The sequence below is a fragment of the Tupaia chinensis genome, unplaced genomic scaffold (assembly GCF_000334495.1).
Source record: "Tupaia chinensis unplaced genomic scaffold, TupChi_1.0 Scaffold000478_3, whole genome shotgun sequence".
NCBI classification, from domain to species: domain Eukaryota; kingdom Metazoa; phylum Chordata; class Mammalia; order Scandentia; family Tupaiidae; genus Tupaia; species Tupaia belangeri.
The window spans coordinates 8,384,185-8,404,270 of record NW_006159990.1 but is presented as its reverse complement, the minus strand read 5'-3'; the positions used below and the strand labels follow the sequence as shown (position 1 = coordinate 8,404,270).

Genomic DNA, 20,086 nt, shown 5'->3' with positions numbered 1-20,086 from the left:
AAGCCACCGGGTCCGGGACACGAACCGCGGTCCACTACGTGGGAGTCCAGCGACATAGCCATTACGCTAACTGCTGGTTCCCAACTTTTTCATATTTGTAATGCCAGATAGTATGTGCACTCAGCAGAGAGAAAGTACCCCCATCCTCCTCGGGGCTTTGTCATGCTGCAGTCCCCTTTTGTTTCATTCCTATTTCCCATCAGGATCCTGAGCGTGCATATGTGCTGGGTGTGTTTTTCAAGCTTCTGGTGGTGGGCTTCCTCTGTCCAGCTAAACTTCAGGGCTGACCCTTACTCTATAATTTAATAGTAGTTAAGAGATTCCAGAAACTGTAGTTCATTGTGATCAGACCCAACCATGGTGGAGATGGTAGAAGAGAAGGGACAGGAGACTTGGCAAGAGCTTTAGAAGTCATCACACTAAGATAAGCTTGAATAGTACTCTTTTTTTTTTTTTTTTTTTGGAGAGAGTTTTCACTGTAGGGCGCGTGCGCTCGCCAGACAGACAGAGAGAGACATAGAGACAGAAAGCGAGAAATCACCCCCCAGGGGGGATGGTCACGCCGCAGTCCCTTCTCCTCCATTCTCCTCTCGGGCTCTTGGGCACGCACGCACACGCGCCCGGCGTGAGTTTTAAGCCACCGGGTCCGGGACACGAACAGCGGTCGACTACGTGGGAGTCCAGCGACATAGCCATTACGCTAACTGCTGGTTCCCAATAGTACTCTCTTCAGAAGAGAAATCTTAAGGGTTTTCCAGCTGGGGAGTTAGAAAGATCTTGGATGTTGTGAGTAGTAAGTGAAGCAAGCAAAGGTATTAGGATATCTTTGAAATAAGCCAGGCCAGAGTGTACAAGAAGAGCCCCAGCTACGGTAGAAGCAAAAGAGAAAGGAGGATAGGCTAAATGTCCGGAAGGTTTATGTCCAGAAAATAAGTTTGTCTGGAGTTTGGATGGAGATGGAGGCAGATATATAGGTTGAGCTCCAAGGTTTTTTTTTAAACAAATCACTTTTTTTTTAAAAAAAAAAACAAAGGTGGTTGTTGGAAATGGTCAAGCGGATAGGGAATATTGGAGAGAAAAGATTTGGAATGGGGGATTTAAGACAGAGTGACATTTGAAAATGTGTTTATCACCCAAGCAGAGCTCCAGCAGATAATATAACTGAGAATGCCAGATAGTAGTCTTTACTAGACCCCTACATGGAGATTCTTGCAGGCCTTCTGCTTAGAAATGGTTGAGGCTACTAAAATGAGATTACTGAGAGAGCATAAAGCATATTGTTTCCTGTTGCCATTCCTTAAATGTCAGAGCTTAAACCTGTTTAATTGTTGCAGGGAAAACAAATGGTCAAGGGAGGGACAAAAAGCAACACTCCCCATAGGAGTGCTCTCTATTGTTAACGCCAATGGGCACAGAGGAGTTAACACTCTGAAGCTCTGGCCCAGAGTGAGGGTTAAGTACAGTCTTTATTAAGGAGTTTGGGGGAAGGGGGAGTTCCAGTAGGCTAAGGGTATCTTATCTAGAAGCAGCTCAAAGTTTTAGAGAAGAAAGTGTTAAGATAAGCAGGGTATCTGCCTTTCCAAGGCCTCAGGTGGTTTTTTTAAAAATCATTTTAAAGGAGAGGCAGTGAATTAGAAGAGGCCTGGGGAGTGTCAGCAGCTGTTGGCCTTGGGCTATTGTGATTTCCAGATGGATGTCATCACACCACCAAAGGGAGTGGTCAGGAGAGGCCTGGCACTGACAGGCCTCAGTGCAGCTGCCCACATCTTAGTGAAGGAGACTCGGTAGTTTGGATAGGAGTAGTTAGTAGGGGATACAGGACACAATTGTCAGTACAGTTAGCATCAAAATGGTAGATTTCTGTCCATTCCTCCAAACCCTCAGGAACATTCTTAGTTTTTGTTTTTTTTTCCTTCAATTTTGGTAGTTTATTTTGTAGATAAACCAGTGCAAGAGACAGGCCAAGCTTTCCTGCTGCCCCAGGGCTCAGGACAATAGCCAGGAAAGGTGACCCACAGATAGGAATCGAGGGTCACATTCAAGTCACATAAACACAGTGAGTTCAAGGAAGCCAGGCAGTGCTGCCAGCTTCTGCCCCTGCTGTCCCAAAGGGGTATCGCTGTGCCCTTGCTGAGCCAGGCTAAAGGTACCTCCAAATGTTCCACTGTGGCCTCTCAGTAGAAGTGTCTTCCCTGGACCAAAGGCCATTTCATCAGTTCTGTGACACTGATAGGCTCCTGTGACACTGCTCCCTTATCCCATCACACCATGACTTGAAAATTACTCTCTCAGGTGCCTGCTTACTGGAATTTCTATGGTCCCAAGGCCTAGGGAATCTGGGTGTACCAGTTAGGAAGCTACATCTTAATACCTGCCAACTAAAGGTAGGTACAGAGTGCATCATTGTCTTAATGATGGTGGTGTTCCCTCCCAGACGAAACCATGCTGGAATACAAAGTTCCTGCCCCATAGAGGACTATGGCCAGTGAAATTTGGGTGGAAGAGGTGTGTCATTAAGGAGCAGAATCTTTGAGCCATTGTATAGTTCTGCCAGTTTTCTCTTTTCCCTCTGCCAGGAAACTAGCCTATTGTGTTCACCCACCATGGGCATGAACACAGTGAGTCATAAACCCTCACTGTGGTAAAACATTCATGTTGTGGAGCCATGTCAGCACTGTATAAACTAGTGAAGGCTGACTGATCTATCAGACAATATCAATCCCCTGTCATACTCTGTTAAGAATGGTCACAAATTGGGACCAGCAGTTGGCGTAATGGCTATATTGCTAGACTCCCATATAGTCAACCGTGGTTCAAGTCCCAGACCTGGTGGCTTAAACTCAGGCCGGGCACGTGTGCGTGCGTGCCCACCCAAGATCCCAAGAGGAGAATGGAGGAGAAGGGATTGCGGCATGGCCATCCCCCCTGGGAGGTGATTTCTCGCTTTCTGTCTCTCTGGTGAGTGCATGCGCCCTATAGCAAAAACCTCTCAAAAAGAAAAGAATGGTCACAAATTACATTAACAGTGGTTTATGTTTTAATAGTTTTCAGAATATAAGATGCATAGCTTTTTAGAATAAAAAATAATATAACTTCAGATACATGCTTTAGGACACTTGTTTAAACAACAAGCAATCTGTGTCTTTGATGACCACCTCAAAAGGGTGGCATATTTCACAGTGTAACTTGAAAACAGACTTGAAGATAGATTACATCATGGCATGTTGCCCATAAAAGAACATCTGACAGGACATTAAATAGAACACATCACACACATTCAAGTATTCAAGCACTGCTTTCTGGCCAAGTGAAGACTGCCTAAAAACTGTTTTCTTTTAACTGGAAAAAAAATATATAGATGTAGCTGCTTAGTTTTAGACCCAGCATCTCTTTTCCAGAATGAGATTGGTTCAGTCCAGATTAAAAGCAGTGTGAGGAATGATTCTTCCTCTTAACTGTCAAAGAAAAATAGTGAACTAAAGAAATAAATTACTATAATAACAAGGGACTATGGCACTGAGAGAATGAAATAAGCAAAGGGCAATCATCGTTCCAATGTTGCATAGTCTCCCAAAGCAGCAGAATATGAAGGACACTGAAAAGCCACTTCGTTTTTACACAGTCCAAAGATCATTTTTGCTAAATACTTCGGCTCCCATAATGTCCAGTTGCTTTCTGGGAACACACCACAAGCTTCCTACCCTCTAAAAGAAGATAGTTCCTTTCACAATATAAAAACATACACCCAGACTCTTCAGAAAGCCTTAGCCATTTCAGCCACTTGACAGTTTTTGGGTATACACCATGGTGTTGGCAAACAAGGCAGGACTTAGAGCACGGTCAAAGGGCAGCTCCCTTTAGTCCTTTGTGTGAAGGCCTGGCATAGTACCATGCTCTTAGCAGCATCTCCTCAAAGCAGGCATCCAGGCATCAAGGAAAACGGGACTGGGCTTCAAGGATGTGGCATGTTCTCCTGGCCAGATTTTCCAAGACAGGGAGAAAGGGAAGCCCTCCCCAGTATGCAGTCAGATACCTGCTGCTGTGGTTCTTCCACTGTCCCAAGTTTGTTAAGAGTCGTAGCCCAGGCAAAGCCACAAGCCCAAGCGCTTTCTCTAGCTTTTGAGATCATGTTGGAACAGAAATATACATCACATTAAGCTTTTTTGGTGGCCATTACATGAATTTTTAAAAATTAGATCAAAGATGAAAGAGTATCATATTTCAGAGCTGCGAGTTCAGAAACAGTTGTCCAAAAGGGGGCACCCTGGGCAAAAAATGTGAAGTTGTGACCATGGTTTAAATAAACTGTAGATTGGAATTGCTCTTTGTGTTCTAAGGTTGGTCAGAGGCAGTCACCAACTCAAACCACTGCCTGAGGGCATCACTGAGTGTCTCAGGAAGCGCATTCACATCTCGAAGAATGATATAGAATGGGAATGGGAACTCCTCCATGTAGGATCGGATTTCAGGCATCTCTCCAGGTCCTTTAAATATTGGTACTTTAATGTCCAAGATAGAATCCTGTCAACAAAAGATATTTTGATTTAGGAAAACTAAATTGGTGTCCTTGGCCAGCTCTTCTGTGATATCTTGCTGATGGTTTCTCAGTCTCCTGTGTGGTGTTCCCACATATGAAACTAGCTCCTTTTACTATGTAAAAGAGAATTTTCAGAACTCTCAAAGAGGCAGGTCTCTTTCTGGGCACCCCTTCCAGGAGAATAGATACTGAAAAGGAGGAAAAGAGGAAGACAAGAAAATCTGCTCTCCCTCAGTGGTGTCTCCCATTCTCTACTTGGAATAATTCATCTTCAGCTTGCTATCAGGCCTTAATGTGCCCTCACAGACAGTGCTTCCCCTGGAACAGAACTGTCTTGTGAGCTTATCTCACTAAGCCAACTATTCCTCCTATGAAGCAGGCTGCTGACATACAAGTGTGGAAAGGGCTGGTCTCCATTTCCAAATGGTTAGGGCCTATCACCAAGGCTGCAACACCAGCAACGACCACGGACAGAGGCAAATTACAGATTCTCTGAAGTTGGTCTGAACTGTGGAAATATGTTCCCTACCTCACTGTGAACATTAGTTGTCTAGAACGATTTCTGAAAAAACACCACAAATGCTAGGAGTTCTCAGTATGATGGAACAACCTTGGCCCTTTCGGATAGAACAAGTTGAAGAGAATTCCACTTTGTCTGCAAAAAAGATGGCATTTACTAGTCACTCACCCGTGAATTGGGATTGTCCAGCACAACAAAAATGACAAAGATGTTAGCATTCTGGGCTGCCTGAACTGCTGCCAGGACTCTTTCTTTACCCTCCAAGAAAAGACCTCGTCCGTCAGAGACTACAAGGAGGAGTTGTGCAGTTTCTGTAGAACATAGGAAAGAGGGGGGAAAAAATCCAATTTTTAACAATGCAAAACTACCCAAAGTAAAACATATCAGTGCAGAGCTATTTCTGTACTATTAAACAAATCTCTGACAGATTCTGGGCACAACAAAAGGGGAGCCTCGGGACTAGATCTATTACTTGGGATGTCTAAATCAGACAAGACACAGTAAGATATAAGCCTATGCCTGTATAACAGAATTTTCTAATAGTGCTTCAGACAAACATCAAACTTAGATCAACTTCAATTACAGAACAACATACATGAGAATTAAAACACCTGATTATGGAATAGGCCATTAGTAGTAGTGCCCAAATCAGAAACCTGAAACTATGTCTTCCAAACTACTTACACTTAATTTCTATATTGACTCATTTAAACAAAAACATAGGAAAGAATAATTGAACAGTGTATTAAAATGTTCTGAGCCCAGCAGGTGGCGGGGTGGTTAAAGATGTTAGACTCCAGTTTGAATCCCAGACCTGGTGGCTTGCTTTCTCACTTTTTCTCTCTCTTTGGTGAGTACATGTGGTGAATGTATGTGCTCTATATAGCAAATTAAAAATAATAATAATACTATAAAATGTTCTAAAGTTTTTAGCTATACAATCATATGCCACATAGTGATGTTTTAATCAGAGATGGACCATATATGTGACAGCATTCCCACCAGTTTATAATGAAGATGGCAAGTTTCTATCATCTAGTGACATTGTAGTAGCCATCATGTCATTGCACAATGCATTATATATTTCTCGTGGTACCGATATAAACAAACCTGCATCAACAGCCTTAAAAAATGTACAACTTTAATAACTGACTGTTTTTATTGTTAAGAGTGTATGCATTAAAAAAATATTCTGGTGACACTGGTAGTAGCCTCATAGGAGGGGACTTCAAAAAGTTTGTGGAAGGCCAGCAGGCAGCTGGTGGTTAAAGTGCTAGACTCTCACATGACCAATTGCATTCTGAGTCCCAATCCTGGTGGCTTGAAACTCAAGACAAGCACATGTGCATGCATACCCATCCAAGATCCCATGAGGAGAAGGGACTGGCGGTGTGGCCATTCCCCTGGGTTATGATTTCTCACTTTTCCTCTCTTTGTCTCTCTTACTGGTGAGCACAGGTGTCCTATGGTGAAAAACCTTTAAAAAGTTTGTGGAAAAAATGGAATTAAAAGATTAAAAATTGGGCCGTCTTTGTGACCTAGTTAAGGCAGCCAGAGCCCACGTGCCCAATGTCCTGGTTTGAGTCTTGGACATGGCAGCTTGTGAAACACACTAGGTACATGTTTGTGTATGAACAAAATCCTGACAGGATGGAAAAATGGAAAAGAAGGGGTTGGGGAGTGACCATTTCCCATGTGGGATGCTTTCTCCCTCTCCCTAGTGAGTTTGTGGTAAAATTTTTAAAATACGGGAAAAAAAATATAAACTTACTTCTTTTTTTGGTTTGTTTTGAGAGGTTTTTGCTATAGGGCATGTGCACTCACCAGAAAGTGAGAAATCGCCCCCCAGGGAGGATGGCCTCACTGCAATCCCTTCTCCTCCATTCTCCTCTCAGGATCTTGGGCACTCACACACGTGCCCGGCATGAGTTTACACCACTAGGTCCGGGACTCGAACCGCGGTCGACTACATGGGAGTTCAGCGACATAGCCGTTACGCTAACTGCTGGTCCCTATAAACTTATTTCTCAACATAAGGTCCGTCCATCAAGATAAAGACACTTTTGTAAGTGATTCAGCCCATTGCTAAAGAACTGAGAGCCCTAGGAATTTAACCATGTCAATGCAGTCTTTTTAATATTACCTTTAGAAAAATGGGTCCCATTTATAGGTTTTTTTAATATTAGAAAATTCAGAAGGAGTTACATCTGGAGTTTAAGGTAGATGCCTAATAACTTCCGATCTAAACTCTTTCACAGTTGTCCTTGTTTGATGAGAGGAATGATCAGGTGCATTGTTGCATGAAGGACACTCAGGTAAAGCTTCCCTGGGCTTTTTTTAAAGCGTCAGCTAACTTTCTAAAAACACATTCATGACAAGCAGATGTTTCTGTTGTTTGGCCTACACAAAGTCAATGAGCAAAATGCCTTGAGCATCTTGAAATACTATTTCCATGACCTCTGCTCCTGACTAGTGTGCTTCTGCTTGGACTGGACCACTCCCACCTCTTGGTAGTCATTGCTTTGATTGTGCTCTGTGTTCAGTATTTGTACAGGTAAAACCATGTGTCTTCTGTGAATTTTTTTTGAAGATATGCTTCAGGATCTTCATCCCATTTTTAAAAGAATTTCCATAGAAATTTCTGCTCTGCAGCTAATCTGATACAACAGTTTTCGCATCCATCAAACAGAAAGCTTGGTCAACTCTAGTGTTCAGTTAGGACTGTGAAGCTAATGAGAGGTTCCTGGTGCTGGCTATTGTTTCTACTATTTATAGTTGGTCTTCTTCAGTTATGGCATGAACAAGATTTATCTTTTTCCTCCCAGATTAATGTGGATGGTCTGTTTCTTCAGATGTCAATTTCAACTTTGTCTTGACCCTCCTTATTTTTAAAAAAATAATTTATTTAAATTATTATTTATACATTTAATCATTATACATCATTTAGATTGTAAAGACACTTTACCCAGCATGATATACACCTCAGTCCAGCCCAGTTGAGAATACTATACACGTCCTCATCAACAAATAATAAACCATATCTGTGTCCCACAAATGTCTTACCTCTCTATTTTTTTCCCCAAATTTCTTTTCCTATGCTTTTCTCCTCCCACCCTCTTTCCACTTTGTCTCTAGTGTCCATAACAATTTGTAATGCTTGTATATCCTCCAGTCTTTCAGTCTCTACCATAGTGCGGACAGTCGGTATATGTTAAGTGGAGACATTACAATGTCTCTCTTTCATAGCCTGACTTGCTTCGCTCAGCAACAAATCTTCCATATTTGTCCACTTTCTATCAAATTCCAGGGCCTTGTTTTTTATGGCTGGGGAGTATTTCACCGAATATATGTGTCACATTTTTTCAGTACATTCATCTGTTTGTGGACATTTGGGTTGGTTCCATGTCTTAGTAATTGTGAATAATGCTGCAATGAATAAAGATGTGCAAGCACTTTTCTGACTGAGCATTCTCCTGTCCTTTGGGTAGATACCCAGGAGTGGAACTGCTGGATCAAATGGTAGTTCTATTTGAAGTTCTTTGAGGAACCTCCATATTGTTCTCCACAGTGGTTGGACCAATTTACATTCCCACCAACAGTGTAGGAGAGTTCCCCTTTCACCACATCCCCTCCAGCACTTTTTTTTTTTTTCTAAATCGTCATTCTGACTGGGATTAGGTGGCATCTCATTGTGGTTTTGATCTGCATTTCCCTTATGATGAGGATGTTAAGCATTTCTTCATATGTTTTTGGCTGTTCGTATGTCTTCCTTAGAGTTGTTTGTTCAGCTAATTTTCCCATCTTTTAATTGGATTAATCTTTTTCTTCCAGGTAAGCTGCTATGAGTTCTCTGGGTATTCTGATTACTGGTCCCTTATCTGAGGCACAGTTAACAAACTGACCCTTCTTAAAACAAGTTATCAATTTTAAACTGCAGATTTCTTTGGGGGCATTATCCCGATAAACTTGTCATATAACATCAATGACTTCACCATTTCTGTACCTGAGCTTCACACAGCCCTGATTTTGGTTTGTTTTCAATTTTAGCAGAATTTGTGTTGCTCTGATAGGGACTTTGTTCAAACTCATGTTTTATCTGCTTCTTAGTGCTATTATAACAACTTTGTGAAGTCCCCTCATATATCTTGTGTTTACAGGATCTGAACTGCTGTCATTTCTTATGTCTTATTTACTCTCACCATGTTTTTATTCATCATGGCCTGTCTAGTGAGGGAAGATAATGGTACTGATAATTCTGAACCTTTGTAGGCCAAGGCTAAGGTACATGTTTATGCCTTAGTTTTCATGTTTTTCCCAGAGAGTATGTGCACTCAGCAGAGAGAGAAAAAGCAACGCAACCCCCAGTAATACACTGTAGTCTCTTCTGCATTTCTCCATCCTGTCGAAATTATGGCTGATCCAGCAGGCATGCACACGTGTCCAGTGTGTTCTTTAAGCCACAGGGGCTGGGATTCAAACCATGGGGATATGACTCCCTTAACCAAAGGGAGTCCTATATCTTAGTTTTTAACCAAAAAAATTTAAAAGTAAGTAATAGGGGTTGGCTCCGTGGCACAGTGGTAACACACTGCTCAAGAGAAGCAGTCTATGTTTAGCTACACGTTTTTACTAGAGTCAAAATAATTATTTTTTAAGTTTTACTGTAGGGTGCACGTGCTCATCAGAGAGAGAAAGGGGAGAAAGTGAGAAATCATCCCCTTGGGAGATAGCCATGCTGCAATCCCTTTTGCTCCAGTTTCCTCTCAGGATTTTGGGCACTAACACACATCCTTGGTGTGTTTTTTAAGCTTCCAGATCCAGGACTCAAACTACATAGTTGTCCGTGTGGGATCCAGCCACCGTAACCTCCACACTTCCTCCTTGACCCTCAAAAGAAATTTTTTTAAAAATAAATTTCGTGTAGCCAAAATGTAGTGTTCATAAAGTATTGTACAGTAATGTCCTAGGCCTTCGTATTGACTCACTACTCACTCACTGACTCACTCAAAACAACTCTAGTCCTCCAAGCTTCATTCGCAGTACCTGTACAGGTATATCATTTAAAATTTTATTTTTATTGCACCTTTCTATGTTTAGCAATGTTTGGATACATAAATATTACTACTGCTTTACAGTTGCCTACAGTATTCAAGACAATAACATGTTGTACCTGTTTGCAGCCAGGAGCGATGGGCTATACCATATAGCCTAATTGTATAGCACTATCTAGGTTTATTTAACTATTTGATGTTTGAACAACAAGGAGATCTCCTCTAATGGTACATTTCTCAGATTAACTACAGCATGTCTCTAGCTTAGAATATAGTCCCAAGAATACAGTGCTTGGGACCAGCAGGTAGCATAATGGTTTTGTCGCTGGACTCCCACATAGTTGACCATGGTTCAGGTCCCAAACCTGGTGGCTTAAAACTCACACTGGGTGCATGTGCATGCATGCACAAGATCCCGAGAGGACCATGGAGGAGAAGGAATTGCAGTGTGGTCATCCCCCAAAGGGTGATTTGTCATTTTCTGTGTCTCTGGCAAGTGCACACACCCTATAGCAAAAACCTCTCAAAAAAAAAAAAAAAAAGTGCTTGAGGCTGGGCTGTCTTTCTCTGTAAAAGATTAGAAAGTATTGAGAGGTATGAATGACCTGCTTCAAAGAAGTTTCTCCATGATATAATCAAATATTAGAAAGGGTTTGATAAAGAAATGGCCTGTTTCAAGACTGAAGGCAATCATGACTGTATTAGCTGCTTTTTAAAATCAGGTCCTTCCTTGCTTTCCTATTATAATACTACAGAATTGTCTTTATTTGGACCAGCAGGTGGTGTGGTGGTTAAGGCACTGGATTCCCACATGGCTGACAGTGGTCTGAGTCCGAAACTTGGTAGCTTGCAAATCATGCCAGGCAAGTGTTAAGTGCATGCCCAAAGTGCTAAGAGGAAAAGAACTGTGGGGTGGCCATCACCCCTGGAGGGTGGGGGGGAGGTTTATGTCTCACTTTCCCTCCAGCAAGCGCATGCCCTATGACAGAAACCTTAAAGAATAAAGAAGAAATGCCTTTATTAACTTATCTTTTATTTACCAGAGGGTGTGTGCACTCCCCAGTGGGGCTTCACCATACTGCACTCCTTCTCCTCCATTTTTCCATTTTGTTGGAATTTTGGACATGCAAACACATGCACCTGGCTTATTTTTTAAGCTGTCAGGAATGGGATTGAAACTGTTTGGTCTACCGTGGGAGATCAAGTTTCCTTAACCACCAAGCCACAGGGCTGGCTTAAGATAGTTTTTACATTTAATTCCTTATACCTTCATTTCACAACTCTGAACTCACTGTACCAAGGAAGTATATACAGATGCTCATGGACTGAAAATGGGGGTTACATCCTAATAAAAACCACCATAAACTCAAAATGCCATTTAATATACCTCATCTACAAAATGTCACAGCTTAGCTTTACCTTAAATGTGCTTAGAACATTTACCTTTCTTTACCTATAGTGTGGCAAAATTGTCTAACAAAGTCTAATTTATATAAAGTATTGAACATCTTATGTAATTTACTAAATATTATTCTGAAAGTAAAAAACAATGGTTATTTGCATATTTCTACTTGAATATGTATTGTTTATGGACCTTCATAATATTGAAAAATGGACAAATGATGGTAAGTTGGAGACTATTACAAACTTGTTGAAATAGTGTATAGTTCCCTCACTGATTATAAGGGTCATACATATGGGCTTAATAAAAATTTCTGAATGAATAAATTAATAAAAAAGTTCAACAGTAATACCTCTATGTTCTGTCTTTGGTGTATTCACCTTAGAAGATGGTAACAGATACAGTAAGATGAAGCAAGCAGCTTATGAATACAAAAAATGGAAAAGATTTTGTTAACAAAGAGAAAGAATGCAGCTCACCTGGACTGATGTTTTGTGAGAGGTGCTGAGCAGCTGCAAACATGTGGGCTACAGACTCTAGAAACTAAACCAGAACAAGAAATACAATTAGAAAACTATTTAAACCCTCTTCCTGTTGTCATATTTGCAGAGGGAACCAGTAGACGGCATAATGGTTACACTGCTGGACTCCCACATAGCTGACTGTGGTTTGAATCCCCAGACCTGCGGCTTTAATCTCACACCAGGTGCATGTGCATGCATACCCAAAAATCTCAAGAGGAAAGCGGAGAAGGGACTGCAGTATGGCCATCCCCCCAGAGGGTGATTTCTTGCTTTCTATATCTCTGGCAAGTGCATGTACTCTATAACAAAAATCTCTATAAAAATAAATAAAAAGACCAGCAGAGATATTATTCGACTCAGGAAGAATATTTGAACTTATGTCATCCTACAAGTCACTGATTTCATTTCACATCATTTCTCTAGGATAAAAGGGAGGTGATAAATATGCCTTAAGGGTCCTGGGAGATGGTTTTAGTTCCAAATCTCTCAGAAAAAAAAACAGAGAACCAGAAAAATCAATAATGCACAGTCAAATGATCTTTGAGAACTTAAGAAAAAGAAGTCACACTTTGTCTTATAATGGGTGCCAAGGAAAGCTGCCCCTCCAGTGGTACACAGGCCAAGGTTCAGTACTATTCTGTATTATAAATTTTACCTGCTCTTTTATATTTGGAATAGGATTCTTAAAAGAATTTCTCTCCTGTACCAATTTAAGAATAACTGTGCAGAATATAACTGGTCATTCACATACCTGAGCAATCTTGGTTTTCTTTTGTTGGAATTTGCAGAGCCGTAGAATCTGGGACCCTGAGTAATCACTGAACTGCTCATGGAATGGGTGTAACAGCTTTACAGACTCTCCAAAACTTGGGGGAGAGAACCAAATACAATGGAGTTACTTTCTGTCATGTGATGAAAAAGAAGGCAGTGAAAATCTTTTTCCCAATGGCATTAAAGGCAGCCTTACCTGCACACTGCAATCTGGCCAACTTCCAGGAGGGTTAGAGCATTTCCAATCACAGCCAAAGATTCAAATGCAAGCTACAGAATAAAAAGTTAAGGGCTTATGGAATGAAAATATCCTCTAGAATCAAGGTCTTTCAACTTTTTGTTTCACAAGATTCCAACAGAAAACTATTTTCAATACGGCTTATAGGAGAACAACATCAATAAGGCTATTATATTCATAAGTAACCAGAGGCTTTTGGTGGCCTAGGTGATGCCTGGTATCCAGAAATCCAGAATCCATTACACTAATAATTTAAGCCTGAATGAAGGTCAATTATGTGAGAGTCCAACGACATAATAAACATTATGCCATCTGCTGGTCCCAAAATCATTTCTTAAGACTTGACTACATAAAAAGTAATATCCATGGGTAACAACAACAACAACAATGTAAACTTATGTAGTAAAATCAGACTTTAGAACTATTTTTTTAACTTGATTAATTATTATTATTATTTTCCAGTTTGATCAGACAGAGAGAGAAAGTGAGAAAGCAAGCCACCAGGTTGATGACTTGGATCTTAGTTGACCATGTGAGAGTCCAGTCAGTGCCTTTAACCACATCACCTGCCAGCCCCTGAAACTATTTTAAAAATCTTATTACTTCCATAAATGACAGCATTGTTTTACAATTTAAATGTGTCTAAGAAGTACCAGTGCTCTACATATGTTATTTCATTTAATCTTCATTACAATTCTGAGAATGAGGTCACAATTGTGTATGTGTGTATAAAATTATGCGTATGTGAACACACAATTATAATCCTCATTCTCAGAAACTGAAACCGACACTTAAATTGCCCAGTCATGTGGTAGTGAGTAGGGAGATGGCGTATGAGCCAAGGTTCAGAGGTGATACTCTGAACTTTTCCCAGAACATAAACACTTTAGGTCGTTCATTGGCTCATGCTATTATAAGCAGCATCAATGCAAAAAATAATAAATACTTCTGTGCCTATAATGGCGACATAAGTAATGCTATTCAGATTCCTAAGCTTTGTTAACATTGGTAGAACAGTAGCTAGATTAGTATTCAGTCCATAATTTTAAACTGAAAATGTGTCCTGAATACATTTTAAAAGAAATCAAACATTTCAGATATACTATGTTGTTTCAAACAGTTTAATATTACGTTACTACATTTTATGGAAAACAAACATTGTCAGATTTATTCTGCAATTAGAGAACAGAATAACAGGACTAAGAAACAATTTAAAAAACAAGAGACCTGAATTTCTGGGACAGCCTGAAATTGCCCTTTTGAAATCTTTAAATCTTAGGTCTTCTGAAATATAGTTGTCACACTCTCAGAACAGGTTAACTGGTATCTCAAAATGTTTTGTCGAATCATATAGAAAATATCTAGGTCATCTATGGAGCTTGATCTGGTGTGAATTATAGCAAAGTGCTATTATGTTTCTATTCCTTACCTGTTTGGTATGGTTGTCTACCATACTAGAAGAGTCATCGATGGCCAGACAGATCTGATATTGGCGTTTACTGGGCTTGGTCCTTCGAAGCCAAATCTTATCTTTCCGAAATTGACTAGCAATGTATGGAATGACCTTCCGCATGTTTAATCGCTTCCCAGTTCGATAGTCTCCTCTGTTAAATTTACCCAAACAGAGGGCAAAGACATGTTAACAGCTGCTAATTCTCAAGAATTTTCCTTAAGGATTAGTTACTCTAGTAATATCTTAAAACCAAAAGTATCAAATACTAGGAACCTGACACAATGAAATATCACTGTCAACTGAGGACAAGGAGCCAGAATCATTTACTAGCCAGAAAACCTGGACATGTATGTGGGAGCAGTAACTAGGTTCTTCTGGAAAATGTAAGATGTGTGAACAAAAAATTTTAATTGTCAAGTGTTCAAATCTCTTTTTTGAGAAAAAAGTCTGCATTAATTGTCAAGTGTTCAAATCTCTTTTTTGTGCTCTAAAACTATGATTTTGGGTACATCTTTGAAAAGTTCTGGATGGATAACACTTAAAACAAGTGAGTAACACAAGACTTAGCAAGGTGAGCATCACAGACACCGAAAGGTCCAGACAGTGTTCCCATGATGGTAAGAATAAAACTACATTCATACCAACATCACAGAAACTTGTAAGGATAATAGGAAAATGGGGTAAGGAAGAGCTTGGTGGTGCCTGGATGGCAGAAGTGACAACCTCGAAGTCAGCACCATAAATAGTTAGGGCCTCAGCTCCTCAGAATTGGTGACAATGCCACCTTTTCAGGATACTGTGACAGCTTCCCCATGAGAAGACTTACTTTAGCTTGGCTGCCTGGGTGGGCTCTAATAGGAGACGAAGCTGTTCACATAACTGTTGTGAAAGAGGCGCAGTTAAGACCAGGTAACTCTGCCACATGTCAGCTGCAGCCTTCTCCTGTGACAGTAACAACACAATATAAGTTACTCTCAGAATGTCAAAGCCAACCAAATTATCCTGGCAAGAAGGCCTAAAACAAAGCGGTAAAATGTGACTTGCATGAACTTTCTCAACAGAATCTCTTAAAAGCTTCTCTCAAGCAAGCTGCCAACTAATTTACTTCATTACAAATGTCTCTTCTCCCACCAGAATCATTACCCACAGTTTCAAGTGAGAAAGAAACAAGGCAGTCAATTTTTGGAATTTATGATCAAATTGTCACCTCACATCATCTATAAAAAGTATAAAACCTGCCCCATTTGTATGGAGAGAGAGGACTAGGTAACTTTGGTAGCAGCAAATTGAGCCACTTATGTGGTGGCTCTTGGAGTCACGTTTCAAGACAGTGTGACAGGGCCGGCAGGTGGTGTGACGGTTAAGGTGCTGGAATTCCCAAATGGGTTACCACAGTTCATGTCCTGGACATGGCAGCTTACTTTCTAGCTTTCCCTCTCACACTCTCTCTGTCCTTCTCTGGCAAAACTCATGTGAAATAATTCTTAAAAAAAAAAAAAAAAAGAAGACAATGCGATTAATGAGTACAAATCCCTCAAGTAACACTCAATGGTGTGCTCATTTCCTGAACACAATGCCCCTCACTTTTATTGCCAATTATGGCAGAGCACTCAATATACATGTGGTTGGAATGATAACAAATATAAATATTTGTGTATACACATTACATTTAGAATGTGGAGTCACTGACAAAATGAAACTCCTAGGTTAGCCCCATAAACCAGTGGTTAAGATCTGTGCCTGAGAAGCCAAATCCCACATGGCCAACTATGGTTTGAGTCCTAGCCCCAGTAGCTTAAAAAACATGCTAGGTATATGTGCACGTGTCCCTAGGATCCTGATAGGATGGATGAATGGAGGAAATGGGATTGTGGCATGACAAGGCCCCATTGAGGGTGATTTCTCTCCTCTCTCTTGCATATATACCCACTGGCATTAAAAGAAGAAAACAAACTAACAAAAAATACTCATGGTTAGTCCATTCTGTCATCTTGGAAATTAGCCATCAATAATCCAGTGGCCTATTCTCAAGTTGGCACAGCATGGTGTGTTTGCCTTGTTTTTCAACCACTGCCATGTTTGTAACATGTATTACAGAACCAATAACAGCAGTTCAAGAAACTTGGGGCCAGCCCATGGCCTAGTGGTTAAAGGAGCTGGACCCCTGCATGGCTGAATGTACGTTAGTAGTACATGGCCTAGTAGCATGGAAAAATGTCAGGCGTGTGTGGGCCTCTCAAATTTTTGAAAGGAGAGAGGGAGGAAGAGGGATTATGGTGTGACAAGTCCCTTTGGGGGAGGGCGGTGCTTTGTCCCTTTTCCTCTCCCCTATCCCTCACGGACAAGCACACAAGCCCTCTGACCACAAAACAATACAGAAGTTAGAGGAACTAAAAGCATCAGTTTCCTTCTATTTAAGCCATAGATCAGTAGCAAAGCAAGAAGAAAGCAATTGGTACTTTAGGCTTCAGTGTTGTAAGTATATTCTCCATATGCCTGGTTGCTTTCTAAAAGGTTCATTGGAGCGATGAGCCTATTAAATTTGTTGTATCTCACAAAGCAAAAAAAAAAGTCAAGAGAGCTTATGAAAAACCAGTGACTTACCTCTTCTGGGTTTCCAGATTCATGTGGCTGCCATGTCTCCAGCTGTCTCTCCAACTCCTGTCTTAGCTCATTGGCATCTTTTAAAAAGGGCTAAGAAGAAAAAGCCACAGATAAAAGGTAATCCAAGATGGAATCAGTAAGTATCTGGCTACTTCCTCCCCTGCTATATGAAATCTAAGTATACTCTCCATGCCCTTAACACTCAAAGCTTAAGCAAGCTGATAGCACAAAGAAAAGATGCCACACAGCCATTCTCCTTCAGCTTCCAATTTTAAAGACAACTATCAGTAGGATAAGAGAAATTTATAAATCTACCCCCAGCAAAAAAAATTTAAAAATCCTTCAACCATCAGTAATTAAAATGGTCTCTGATTAAACTGCTTTTATGTAAAACTATTAGGGAAAAGAGCTCAGTTAAATGGCTCTTCCTAAATATAAACATTAAAGGTACTTTTTATTTAACCCTCATTAAACTATTCATTGTTTTTGGTTGGTTTTTTTTTTTTTTTTGAGAGGTTTTTGCTATGGGGCACATGTGCTCGCCAGAAAGAGAGACAGAAAGCGAGAAATCACCCCCCAAGAGGGGGGCGGTATGGTGACACTGCATTCCCTTCTCCCCCATTGTACTCCCGGGATCTTGGGCAGGCACACGCGCACACACATGGCGTGAGTTTAAACCACCAGGTCCGGGACTCAAACCACAGTTGATACATGGGAGTCCAGTGACATAGCCATTATGCTAACTGCTGGTCCCACTGTCCATTGTTTTAAAGGCTCCTTACACAAGGGCAGTAAGCAGATTGGGATGTGAGTGAGAGGTGAACCCCAAACCCACTATAAGATATCTGGACAGTGTGATTAACTGGGATTAACTGGTGGAACAGTGTCATCTATTTAAATAACACTTGCCATACCAATAGCTTTCCTAAAAATGTTTGTTAAGGACAATGATACCCTAAAACAGATGGTCTATAATGATTTCAAAATAATTCAGAATTATATTTTGTCACTTAGTAATTTGTGAGTTTTAGTACCTGAAAGAGTGGGTCCATGAGGAATTCATGGGCAGTATGAATAGTTGATTCCCAGCTTCTCTCTGGCTTCTCATTCTCTGTTTCCTTGTGGGATTTATCTGTCTTTGGGTCTTTGTCTTCCTCTGATTTAACAGCCTGTGTCTCTATCTCCATCTCATCATACCCTATGTTCATTCAAAGACATAGTTTTGCTTATAATAAAACAAGAATAAAGACTAAGCCTTCACTATGCCCATGAATCCTAACAGTGACTCAGATTTTATTCATGCACTTCCCAACACATTTCCACATACTGATTCCACATTTCTTTGCCTTTGAAATAGTCACTGCCAATTCTTACTCTCTTACTCCACACCCCCACCCCCCAGCCCCTCACTCTGATGCTGAAGACAGCTATTGGGTTGTTGGAAAAGTCAGGATGCATTTTTGCATAGAAAACTATGTCATGACTTCTCCAACCTAATATTTTAGAGAGGGGAAATAGGAAGAGTATATTATCTTGACAAGCTTTGTAAAACTATGTAACTCTTTAAACTATGTGCATGTAGAACTTTGATAAAGTAAAAACTAAAATAAAACCAGTTCCACTTTATAGATGAAAAAACTGAGGCAGATGATGAATAATCTGCCTCACCCAGTAAGGCAAAGCCAAGATCTGACCCTGGACACTAATCACAGAGCTATGCTTTTCCTGCTGCTAACTAACAGCAGGACAGCCATGGTGTCTAACACTCCTGAGAGCCTTTGAACTAGGCAAGTTCTTTTGAATGTGCATTTATTCCATTGCTGTTCAAGTTAGTTTTAATGAATACATGACCCTCCCCTTTTAATAAACTGCCTAATAAGAGAACTTGGTTAGCTATGAAATGGAAACTTGTTACTTTCTCACATCCATAATCCTTGTTCTACTTTTAGTCTTTTACTTCATTTTTTGGCTAATATCATATACTTTTAGAACTGAAAACATTCCTCTAATAATCAGGAATATTTATCTTTGCTGCAGCTATTGCGTACTGTTTTATCTTACACATATTTTTAATTTATTTATTTAAAGTTTGTTGTAAGGCATGTATGCTTGCTGGAAAAACACAGAAAGAGGGAAAGTAAGAAATCACCCCCCAGGGGAATGTCTATGTCACAATCCTTTCTCCTGTTCTAATCTGTTCTCAGGATTCTGGGCATGCATGCACATACACCTGGCATGTTCTTCATGCTGCCAGGTCAAAGACAAGACTTGAACTGCTCAACTGACTGTGTGGAATACAGCCTTAGCTCTGGACTACCTGCTGACCTCTTCTACAGATTTTTTAAAACTGATGGGATTTTGTTGGCACTTCAAATTTCAGAGGTCTCCTTGAAGGACAGTGTTGTACACCACCACCTACTTACACTTCTGCTCCCAGACAAAATATAATATATTATAGGTAAATTACTCAGTTAAGCAATAAGTTAGGACGTGGAACAGAACAGACTAAATTAGTATAAGTGACCTGATTTCCTTCAATCAGAGAGCTTAGGTGGGGTGCGCTCATTTATAAGACTCACCGGAGGTTGCTTTGGTCCCCAACTTGACCTCCTCTGGCTTCAGCTGCTCCATGTCTGCCGCTCTTAGCTCCTCCTGCTCCTCTGCATCCATGAGGATATCCTCTGACTCATCTTCTTGATCCTTTCCGGAGTCGTTTGCAAACTGTTGCTGCTCCTTGCTGGCTACATCTGCCAACAAAGCAAACGCAAACATGGAAAACGTGGGTCTTTGCAAAATAAAAAACGATGAATGGGCTATGATTTCTGTATCTTTAGCTTTTAAATTTCACTAATCCTGGTTCTCCCACTGACCAAGCTAGAGGGGAAAGAAGAGAGGGAGAGGGAGAGAGAGAGAAAGCAAGCCACCAGGTCCGGGACTCAAACCGTGGTCGGCCATGTGGGAGTCCAGTGCTCTCAACCACCATGCT

The 20,086-nt window shown here is 40.7% G+C and overlaps 1 protein-coding gene and 1 long non-coding RNA gene across 2 annotated transcripts in view; one reads left to right on the top strand and one right to left on the bottom strand.

The window, feature by feature from the left end:
• Positions 1-3,029: 3,029 nt before the first annotated feature.
• Positions 3,030-20,086, bottom strand: part of MDN1 (midasin AAA ATPase 1) — a 188,372-nt gene continuing 171,315 nt past the window's right edge. The window contains 10 exon segments of the mRNA XM_006156121.3: positions 3,030-4,521; positions 5,226-5,368; positions 11,990-12,053; positions 12,786-12,900; positions 13,002-13,075; positions 14,473-14,647; positions 15,323-15,438; positions 17,101-17,190; positions 18,135-18,298; positions 19,680-19,847. Coding sequence (XP_006156183.1) covers positions 4,333-4,521; positions 5,226-5,368; positions 11,990-12,053; positions 12,786-12,900; positions 13,002-13,075; positions 14,473-14,647; positions 15,323-15,438; positions 17,101-17,190; positions 18,135-18,298; positions 19,680-19,847 — 1,298 coding nt within the window. The 3' untranslated portion in view covers positions 3,030-4,332.
• Positions 17,157-20,086, top strand: part of LOC114009181 (uncharacterized) — a 33,502-nt gene continuing 30,572 nt past the window's right edge. The window contains exon 1 of the long non-coding RNA XR_003550640.1: positions 17,157-17,217. This is a non-coding gene — a long non-coding RNA (uncharacterized LOC114009181). The remainder of the gene's footprint in view (positions 17,218-20,086) is intronic.